Source organism: Orcinus orca, chromosome X (assembly GCF_937001465.1).
Source record: "Orcinus orca chromosome X, mOrcOrc1.1, whole genome shotgun sequence".
In the NCBI taxonomy this organism is placed as follows: Eukaryota; Metazoa; Chordata; class Mammalia; order Artiodactyla; family Delphinidae; genus Orcinus; species Orcinus orca.
Genome location: NC_064580.1, coordinates 131,736,918 through 131,748,259, shown reverse-complemented (window position 1 = coordinate 131,748,259; position 11,342 = coordinate 131,736,918). Strand labels below are relative to the sequence as shown.

The window sequence follows — 11,342 nt, the reverse complement described above, 5'->3', positions numbered from 1 at the left end:
CCTTTCGACAGTGAAGACTGCTTCACTCCTTACTTTACTAAAAATAAAGCGGGCTTGTAGTGGTTGCTCATGTTAACATTGAGCACGTATTTATCAGTGCCCGCTCTGTGCCCGACGCTGTGCTACTGGAAGAAGACATTTAAGAAACATTGCAGTCCCAGTGACCGAGACGGGCTCAGAAAGGAAAGCCCTCGCTGCCCGCAGCGCCCGCCGAGCCCTTTAACCACGTGCCGCGGCGCACCTCCCCGCCCCAGCCCCAAGCGACAGCTTTCGCTGTTACTCCGTCTCAGTTCAGGGCAACGCCACCTTTGCAAAACCCTTGCTGTTTATTCTGAACTCCTCTTTCTCAAAGCCCACAAACCCAGTTCATCAGCAACCAGCAGAAGCGCCACCTTCACAATGAATCCAGCCCTGCTCGCCCCTCCACTGCTTCCGTCCCAGCCCAAATCACAGTCGTTTCTCGCCCTCAGTTAACAGGTCACCTGCTCCTCAGGCACGCCTTCCATGACCATCCTCATTTAAAATTGCAGCCTAGTACACCCCTCCTTCCCCTTCTCCTACTTACTTTCCTTTTGGGCACAGTACTTATTTCACCTTCTAACATACGTAAGGTTTTCCTGTCTTTCAGGTATTGCTTACCGTTTCTCAGTTGTTTCTTTTTCACTGCTCTGCACCCAGTGCCTAAGACAGTCTGGTTAGGACAAATGGGTAGTTGTGTGCTCTTTGGCAAACCATTAACCTCTCTGCCCCTCAGATGGTTCATCTGTACTCACTTTGCAGTCTTATCGTGAGGATTAAATCACATAATGTGTAAAGCTCATGACAGAATTATCACTCTGTATTGTGACTATGTATCTACCTTTTTGTCCCCGCTGCTGCAGCATGACTCCCAGAAGACAGGAACTGGATTTTATTCATCTCTGAAGCATGGACGTATAGTAAAAGGGTTAGGAGCAAGACTCCTGGAGCCCAATTAAATGGGTATGAATGCTACAATTTACAAACTGTGTGACCATGGCCAAGTTGCCTAACGTCTCTGTGCTTCAGTTTCATCACCTGTACAATGAAGACAAGAATGCTTGCTGCATTAGAAAGCACTTAGAACAGTTCCTGGAATATATTACATGCCAGCTATTATCTCTGAAAACTTGTGCCTGGCAGAGAGAAGGTCTCAGCAAATGTTTACCCAAGGGGCTTCTTCCTGATTGTTTCCAAGCTGGACAATACCTTGCCAATGGCTCCCAAACACATTCCTATCCGTGCAGAAGTGGACTCTCCGTGATAACACTTCTTATAGAAACCCTGATCAAGATTCTTATTAGCTCCTATACTTTGAGGCCCTTGGGAGGCTCTCATACCTCCTAATATACATTAAACCGAGTAGGTTCTCTGCTTGAGCTCAGCATGGCTATATTTTGATGTAAGGAGATATAGCCTATACTCAGGCCAAATGTAAACAACCTTAAGAAGCATCAGGTAGCAACGATGCAAGGGAAATAGATACGTGGATGCTGGGTAGTTATGAGTGCTCTGTAAGCAAATGAAGCCAAGAGAGATATCGGTAGTGCCGGTGGGGCTAGAGAACTTACAGTGTCAAGGCGCTGGTCCAGATTTGAGCTCATTAGGTGAGATTTGAGCCAAGACTTGCAGGAGATGTGGGAGTGGAAACGTGTGGCTATCTGGGAAAAGGGGTTTCAGGTAGAGGAAACAGCAGATGCTAAGGTCCAGGTGCAAGGGAGTGCTCGGTGTTTTAAGGAAGAGCAAGGAGGCCAGTAGCTGGAGTGAGATGAAACCTTGGAGGTGGGGGGAAGGGACATGCAGATCATGGGGAAGACTCTAGGCCATGGTCAAAATGTAGGATTATACTCTGAGTGAGGCCAGAAGCCAGTGGAGGTTTCTGGGCAAAGAAGTAACTGGATCCGCTTTATGGTTTTAAAGGTCATTCATTGGTGTCTGTGAGGGGCAAGGGCGGAAGCAGGGAGACTGTTAGAATATTACTCTTGCTGGTGCAGGTGGATTCCAGAATCTTCAACAACATCAGCCCCCTCTTTCCTTTCCTCAAAGGTTCTGAGCAAAGCAGCATTCTTGTGCCCCTGCTGCTTTCAGAGGTGAACGGGTTAAGCTTTAGCTCAGCCTCCCTTTTCCTACTCAGTTCTTCCTGTGGCTGCTTCCCACTGCCAAAAAGGAAGCAATCCTATCCGTCACTGCTGAGCGCTAATGCTGCTGTCACTCCAGCCAGTCAAGTTCCCTAAAGTCCTTTGAGAAAATTTTGGGACTTTTCACTAAATCATACAAAATTTACCTTTTTTCTCCTGGGAGCCAAAGATATTTTTAGAGAAGAATTAATCTTTCGTTTCTCCAGTCGAACATTTTCTAGCAATCAGAGCCATGCAAATTGAGCTCTCCACCTGCTTCTTTCTGTGCCTTTTGCCTTTCAGCTTTGGTGCCATCAGAAGATACTACCTGGGCGCGGTGGAACTGTCCTGGGACTATATGCAAAGTGAACTGCTCAGTGAGCTGCACGTGGACACAAGGTAAAGGCCTGTTCTAGATGGGCCAGTCAGGATGGTGGGGCTGTGACTCTGGCTGTTTTGTCCATTGCTTCTCTTTGTCACATGCTGCCACACTGGAAACTAGAGAGTGGAGTCGAGTGAGGGCGAAGAGGCAAGCAGCATAAGAGACAGACCGAAACTTCCCTCAGCCTACCCCACAGCTTCCACAGGGAGAAGAGCCCTAAGACCCATCCATATTACATGCAATTTTGCTGTAAGGAGAGTATTAGCCAGGAGTTCAGAAACTTTTCATCTTTTCTGGGTTCTGGTGCATTTGGGGAGAGTAGTATTAAATAATCTTTCCAATATTATCTATGGTCGTTGATTTATTCAGATTTTTCTACCTCTTCTTCAGTCAGTGTTGGTTATATACATTTTCCTAGGAAGCAATCGGTTATTCCTAGATTTGATAATGTATTGGTATCAAGTTACATAATAGTCTTGGGATATTGTTAAACTGTTCTGTGTCTGTAGTTATATCTCCATTCTTAGCTTGTGTATGTTCTCTTTACCTCTGATAAATAATATTTCCAGGAAGTTTCTCGATTTTATTGCTTTTGTCAGGACCCATCTTTTGGCTCTATCATTTTCTGTTTTTACTTTCATCAATTCATTTCTTCTTCCTAGCTTCCTTTGGTTCATTTAGTTGATCTAACGTTTTGCTTATTGAGTTGAATGCTGAAGTCATTTGTTTTAAATTTTGTTTCGTTTTCTTTAAATGTGTATTATAAAGATTTAAACCCAATACATATATAATGGTAATGTAAATATTAAATATGGTCATGTCATACATACGTTACAATCTTTTCTGTTCTTTTTGCTTTGCTCCCCACTCTCCTTCTACTTGAGCCCCCTTCTTGATTATCCCCAATCAGGTAACCCTAGTATGGTAATATATATTCATGTACACGCACGTATGCACATATATGCAAATAAAGGTCTTCTTGGTCATTGTTTTACAAAAATGGGATATTACACACTATTCTAACTCACTAACACCTAATAGAATTCTGTCCAAGTCAGTTGGCATAACTTCAGTCTTTTTAATGGCTAAATAAAATACCCTATTATTCCAGGTTTTTGGCCATTATATCCTATATCATTACATACTGATGCTTTTATTCCTATAGGACAGATTCTCAAGAGGGATATTGCTGGAATGAAGGGAATATTTCCTTTTTAGTTTTAATTTCCAAGAAGGCTAGAACTCTTCAAACATTTCTACCATCAACATATAGGAGTGCCCTTCTCCCTGCATTCACATCAGCAATAAGTTTTACCTTGTTTTTTAATCTTTGCCAATCTAGTAGGTATGGAGTGATATTTCATCATTACAATAATCACATTCCTTTTATTTCTAATGAGGCTGAGCGTCTTTTTAAATGCTTGTTGACTACTGCATTTATATTTTGAGATTTGACTATTCACATGTTTTGCCCATTTTTCTTTGGGCACTTTCACTTTTTTTTAGATTATGAGAACTATTTTATTCTTACAAGTATTAATAGCCTATCGCAAGGCACCGTTTATCAAACAATACATCTTTTGTCACTGATTTGAATAAAAACATTCATCATGTAAAATTCTCATATATATTAGTATCTATTTCATTAAATTTCATTAAATTTATACATAAATTTTATTAATATAATAAGTGTAAGTAATTTATTATGACATTTATCCCTATGCATTTTATAAATATGTTGCTATTGTTAATCAAATGTTTTCTCTTATGTTCTTGATGTTAAGTACCAGAATAGAGAAAAGCTATTGGTCTGTGTATATTCATCTCAAATCTAGCTACCTTACTGAATTCTCATATAAATTCTAATAATTTTACATGGCAGTCTCTATGCGTATTGAATCATATTCAGAATAAGACAGATTCTAGCTCTTTTCCAATGTTTAATCAGTTATTTCTTTTTCTTATCTTATTGATTTTACTTGAAACAGTCTTCATATTTTGCTTTTTAGAATAACATTTGCTGTTTGTTCTTGATAGGTGGTCTTTGTTACTCCTTGCCATAAAATTTTCATTAGTAATGGCTTTTCAGCATTCTAGCATCATATGAATTTTGGCCTTTAATATGTTGAGGACAAATAGATTATGTCTATAGACTTCCTGACATTGAATATCCTTACATTCTTGGAGTAAAATCTAATGTTCATACAATTTGATTATTGTTGGGTTCTATGTGCTAATATTTTTTTAGACACTGTGTGCCTTTATTATGTGGGATTGATCTATAGCTTTATTTTTTAATTGAAGTATAGTTGATTTATAATATTGTGTTAGTTTGAAGTGAGGAGCATAGTGATTCAGTATTTTTACATATTATATTCCATCATAGGTTTTTAGAAGATAATGGTTACAGTTCCTTGTGCTATACTGTATATCCTTGTTGCTTACGTATTTTATATATAGTAGTTTGTGTCTGTTAATCCCATACCCTTAATTTGTCTCTCCCCCCTTCCCTCTCCCCTTTGATAGCCATGTTTGTTTTCTATGTCTGTGAGTCTGTTTCTGTTTTGCATATACACTCATTTGTATTATTTTTTAGATTCCACATATGAGTGAAATATATAGTATTTGTCTTTCTGTGTCTGACTTAGTTCACTCAGCATAATATTCTCTAGTTGCATCCATGTTGCTACAGATGGCAAGATTTCATTCTTTTTTATGGCTGAGTAGTATTCCATTGTGTGTGTGTGTGTGTGTGTGTGTGTGTGTAAAACACATCTTCTTAAGTCAATTGTCTGTTGATGGGCACTTGGGTTGTTTCCATGCCTTGGCTATTGTAAATAGTGCTGCTATGAACATTGGGGTACATGTATCTTTTCAAATTACTGTTTTCATTTTTTTCTGGATATATAACTTTATTTTTTACTATTATTATTAGATTTGGTATTAAAGTTTTATTGGCTTTATCAGATGAATTGGTGAGTGTTCTATCCTTTTCTATTGCCTAAAATAGCTCAAATAACATTAGAGTTATCTGTTGTTTTAAAGTTAGATAAGACTCACATATGAATCCATTTGGTCCAAGTGACATTTGCAATATCTTTAATCATCTCTTCAGGCTCTTCTATGTTAACTAGTCAAATCAAAATTCAACTTATTTTTGGAGTCAGCTTTAATAATTTTATACCTTTCTAGGAAATCATTTCCTTTATTTTCTCAATTTTGTTGCCACTGTGTTGCATATAGCACTCTCTCATGATTCTTTTACTCCACATCATCTGTAGCTATTTGCCCTTTCTCATTCTTAAATTCCTAAATTTTTGTTATTTACCTTTTCTACATGAACAAGTTTATAACGGATTTCTCTTTGGTTGTTGTTGGGGGTGGTCTTTTCAAATAATGAGCTTTTGGCTTTTTTTGTTCTTCATTATTTTTAAAAATTAATTAATTTATTTTATTTATTTTTGGCTGCATTGGGTCTTTGTTGCTGTGCACGGGCTTCCTCTAGTTGCGGTGAGCAGGGGCTACTCTTCGTAGCGTTGCCCGGGCTTCTCATCGCGATGGCTTCTCTTGTTGCGGAGCATGGGCTCTGGAGCACAGGCTCAGTAGTTGTGGCTCAAGGGCTCTAGAGTGCAGGCTCAGTAGTTGTGGCGCATGGGCTTCGTTGCTCCACGGTATGTGGGATCTTCCCAGACCAGGGCTCAAACCTGTGTCCCCTGCATTGCCAGGTGGACTCTTAACCACTGCGCCACCAGGGAAGTCCCTGGTTATTTTTTATATTTAATTTATTTTCATATTTTATCTTTATCAATGATAGTTTCTTTTGGCTTGTCATGCTATATTTTTTCTAATATCTTAGGGAAAATAATACGTTCTTTTCTCTTTCTTTTGTCCTTTGTTTTTAACAGTGAAGGCATTTAAAGCTATACGTTTTTCTCTGAGAACAATTTTTCCATATCCCATAGGTTATGTTATGAAGAGTTTTCTTTTCATTGTTTTCAGTAGAGGCTGTAATATCCTCTTTGATTTCCTTTAGAAGCATGATTTTTAATCACATTTTTAATTTGGTTGTCAAGTTATTTTTTTGGTATTTGGATCAGCTTTGAGCATCCTGTTAGTTTCCTACTGCTGTGTAACAAATTACCTCAAACTTAGCAGTTTGCAACAACATCCATTTATCATCTCACAGTTTCAGTGGGTCAGAAGTCCAGGTGGGCTCAACTAGATACTCTGCTCAGGATCATACAAGGCCAAAATCAAGGTGTTGACAGGGCTTTGCTCCTTACTGGAGACTGTAGGGGAATCCACTTCCGGGCTGAATTGGAATTTAGTTCCTTCTCTCAGTTTCCATGGGGCACCCTCCATCTTCATGCTAGCAAGAGTGCATCAAGTCTGTTTCATGCTTCGGATCTGTCTAACAGAACATATTCATGAGCATAACACCAAACGGCAAAGGTCACGAGGAACAACATTTTGCCTACCACAGGTGTAGTTTACATACAATGAAACACACAGATTTTCAAATGTACAGTTTGATAAGCTTTGGCAAACGCATGCAAGTTACATAACCACCACCCTAGTCAACCCTCCTGCAACTTTTCAGTGAGTCTCTCTACCTTTACCTGGCACCAGGCAATAAGCTCCTTTCTGGAATTACAGATGCGCTTTTGGAGTTACAAGACTTTTATATCAGTAGATTCATACAGTATGCATTCTTCAGTGTCTGGCTTTTTATCTTAAGCATCGTGATTTGGAAATTCACCTAGGTTGTTGCATGAAGTTGTTCTGTCCTTTTTATTGCTGATTACTACTCAATTATGGGAATATATCACAATGTGTATATCTTTTCCCTGCCACATGGACCTTTGGATTGTTTCCAGGGGCTAATATAAATAAGCCTGCTATGAACATACCTGTGCAAGTTTTTGTGTGGCCATCTGCTTTCCTTTATCTTACATAAATATCTAGGAGTGAAATTGCTGGATCATGCTGAAATGCATGTTTAACTTTATAAGAAACTACCAACAGATTTCTGGAATGGTTGTACCATTTTGTACTCTCACCAACAATGCATGGAAGTGCCAGTGGCAACACATACTGGACAATATTTGATGTCACCAGTATTTAATTTTAGTCATTTTAATGACTATGTGGTGGTATCTTATGTATGTTTAATTTACATTCTCTGATAACTAAAGATGCTGAGCATCTTTGCATGTGTAATTGACCATTCCTGTATCTTATTTAATAAAATGTTTATTCAAATCTTCGGCCCAGTTTTAAATTGGGTTGTCTTATTATTGTTGAGTTTTGAGAATTCTTTGTATATTCTGGATAGAAGTGAATTTTCAGATATACCTGTTTTCAATATTTTCTCCCAGCACAAAGAGTTTCATTTTAATGAACTCCAATTTATCTATTCTTTTTTCCACTGGTTGCTTGTGGTTTTGGTGTCATATCTAAAAAGCCATTGCCAAATCCAAAGTCACAAAGATTTACACCTGTTCTCTTCTAAGAGGTTTGTAGTTTTAGCTCTTATATTTAGTTCTTTGATACACTGAGTTAACTTTTGTGTATGGTTTAAGGAAGCGATCCAAGCCTGTGGTTGTGCAGTGTTAATGATCCTGAAGTAGAGGCCCAGATGGTTGGTAGCCTGGTATCTAAATGAACCATTGACCATTTATCCATTAATGTTGGTCTTTTTGAAGATTAATATTGAAATATTTGTACTTAATACATTGTGCTTGTATTATAGTTTTCATCTAACACGCAGGCTGAGGTATAGTGAATAATAGACCGAGTGTAAAATTGAATTGAATGGAGAAAATGATTTATTATCTAGCTTTCTGTTGTTTTATAGGCAGTCACATGTATTTACCAGGAAAAAGTTGATAGAATTTTTATTTTGATGACACCATTTTATAGTCTAGATTATTTTGATACTGATTAACAGGATAAGCTGACTCTGGACACATCCTGACAACCTCTGCCAAGGTCTGAAACAAACATCTGGGAAAATTCAGTTTTGTATTATCTATTCCTGCAGCTGCTCAACTTCTTCTAAGCAAGGGTCAGGGAATATAATAGGTTTTCCGATTGGTTTTAGATAAAATGTGAAAGAACAGTTCAGGTCAAGGACATTGTTGCCAAATATATTTGGCAAGATTTATATATCAAACCTCAAGGGAAATACACAAACAAAAAACCCACATAAGTTAGGAAGGAGTAAAATCTGTGAACCCGGGAACATTTTGTCACTTACTGTGCAGATTACCCTGAATCTGAGACATAAATCACGTCCCACTTGACTAGGGCCTAGGCCTTCTGTTTCTGTCTCACAATCTTGATCTTTTATCTGGCTTTTGGTTTTCACTCTTCCCTCAGAGAGAGAAAAATTTGTTTTCTGTGTGCTCGTGATCCTGTTCCTTCTCTGCTCGTCCAAGCTCTTGATCTAGTAAACATTTTTTATGTCTTATATTTTCATTTTAGTCATAAATATTAAAGTGAAAGTACTGTGCTAGTGTATGTCAAAATACCTATCTCTGGACATGGGTCTGAGTCTTGTTAGAAACCAATGGAAACTTTGGAGAAACTGAGTAGGGTAGACTCAGGAGAACCGAGGAGATGGAGTGGGAAAAGGGGAAGGGAACAAACTAGGGATGAGTTGATGACTGTGGAAGGGCATAGTCTCAAAGTGGCCAGGAGGTGGGACAAATGAACCGAAGGGAGGAGTATACTCAATGATGTAGTCATCAAATAATGTTAAATGACTAAAAGCCATGTAGGTCTATGCCTAGGCTAATGCCATGGAAATTTCTAGAGATGGATGAAATTACAGCACATTTAAATATGAATTAATATCACCATTTGGGTTCCCCAGAAGCAGACTGTGAGATGGATATCAACGTGCAGGAATTTTATTTAGAGTGTTCTTGGGATCAATACCTGGGAAAGCAGGGGAGGGCGGAGGGAGAAGCTGGGCCACAGTGCAGGCCAGTCGTACAAGGAGCTCTGGAGCGGGAATGACCCTTCTGAGTTGTCCCACTTGGGCCAACGCGGCCAGGCCCCCTGTGTCTCCGTACTGATCAGTCATTAAGCACTGGCTATCCTAGGAAGGGGCGCGGCTATCCTGGGAAGGGGCGCGGCTATCCTGGGGAGGGGGCGTGACCTGCTCCGGAAAGGAGCTGTGGTCTGCTCTGGGAATGGGCGTGGCCTCCCTGAGAAGGGCCAGTGGGCTGCTTTGGAAAAGGGGCGTCCAGGCCCTGTGGGCGGGGCATGAGCCTGGCGGGCCGCTCCTCGAAGATACCGGAGCTGAGGGCTGTCCTCCAGCAGCACCCACCCCCCAGGTGGCCGGGTTCGAGTACCTTCCTGGCCGCCCCCTCCCCATCGCCATCACAGCCCCCGCTCACTCACTGTCCATGTGCTCACCTGCATCGGGGGCAGCTTCTCCAGGCCCCAGGGGCCGTCTCATCGCGCCCCTCACCTGGTGTGGCTGCCCTGGGGTGTGACCCACTCCTGCCTGCTTCGCGTGAGACAGCCCTCCCCCCTTGGTGGTCGTGCCCCGGGGGCTCCTCGTCTGGCGTGCCGCTCCTTGGGTACGGTAGCCCCAGGTGCCCAGGCGGCGCCCCTGCTTCTCACTCAGTGAGACTCTTGTGTTTTGTGCTGTGAGGACCTTCTACACTGCCGAGCCCAGAGCTGCAGGTGGAGATGGGCGGCGCAGACTCCCCGGGTGGGTCACGGGGGAAGAGAGGTTCTTTTGCTGCCATTCTTTGGTTCCTAAACCCGTGTGTTCTCATTGGGGCCACAGAACCATCTTCGAATCAATGCATATCCAGCACCTTGGAGGTTGACCCTCTATCCTTATGGAGCCCTGCCTCCAAGCTGGAGCTTTAGCTGTGCCTTTAAGAGGTCATTCCATTGCTCTCTCTGTCTGGCAGCTTCTGTATGGGGTGGCATCTGATAAAGCCAGTGGATGCCATGGTCATGGGCTCACTCCAGCACCTCCTTTGCTGTACAGTGGTCTCCTGGTCTGATATGATATCATATGGGATCCTACATCAGTGAATCAAACCCTCTGTGAGCCCTCAGACAGTGGTGCTGGCTGAGGCCCTGCAGGCAGGAAAGCTAACATATCCCTGAAATACATGTCTCTTCTCTTCAGAATGAAGAGCCAGCCCTTCTAGGGTGGAAGGGATCCAATGCAATTTGCCACCGAATCGCTGGCTGGTCTCCATGATGGACAGTGCCCAGTTAGGAACTCAGCATTGGTTTCTGTTGCTGGCAGGTTGGATTTGGGGAGGCAACACAAGTTAAATCGCCTTAGTCAGTGGGAACCCTTGCTTTTGGGTCCATGCATTCATTCTCTCCACGCCTCCACAGCCGCTTGGCTCACATCTTGCCAGCACTGAGATGGCCCATGTAGAGGCTGGCTAATGGTAATCGTCAGGCATTTTGTCTGTTATTGTTTTGCACTTCTTCCACAGTAGCTATTCTCTGATGGCATTAACATATGACATGAAGGTTTTTTATTTTGTACCCACTCACTAATATGCCTTCGCCCCAGACATCCTTGTCCTTGACCTTCCAGTCCTTTTCTTTCTAGGCCCTTGAACAGCCAGCCAAGCCATTTGCTGCTGTCCATTAGTCTGTATATATTGGAACCTTGGGCGGTTTTCTCTTTCTGCTCAAAGTGAACAACCAACATTAGCCAGAATTTGGCCCACCGGGAGATTATCCTTCACCATTGTCTATTGAATCCACCCCTGAGTGGGGCTGTAATACAACAGCAGTCAATTTTTGGCTCGTACCTGAATACCAAGCTGACCCAA

The 11,342-nt window shown here is 41.5% G+C and overlaps 1 protein-coding gene across 1 annotated transcript in view; it reads left to right on the top strand.

Annotated features, from left to right (window-relative positions):
- Nucleotides 1–47: 47 nt before the first annotated feature.
- F8 (coagulation factor VIII) overlaps nucleotides 48–11,342 on the top strand; it is a 127,501-nt gene continuing 116,206 nt past the window's right edge. Inside the window, exon 1 of the mRNA XM_004285927.3 lies at nucleotides 48–2,534. Within this exon, the coding sequence (XP_004285975.2) occupies nucleotides 2,389–2,534 (146 nt within the window). The 5' untranslated portion in view covers nucleotides 48–2,388. The remainder of the gene's footprint in view (nucleotides 2,535–11,342) is intronic.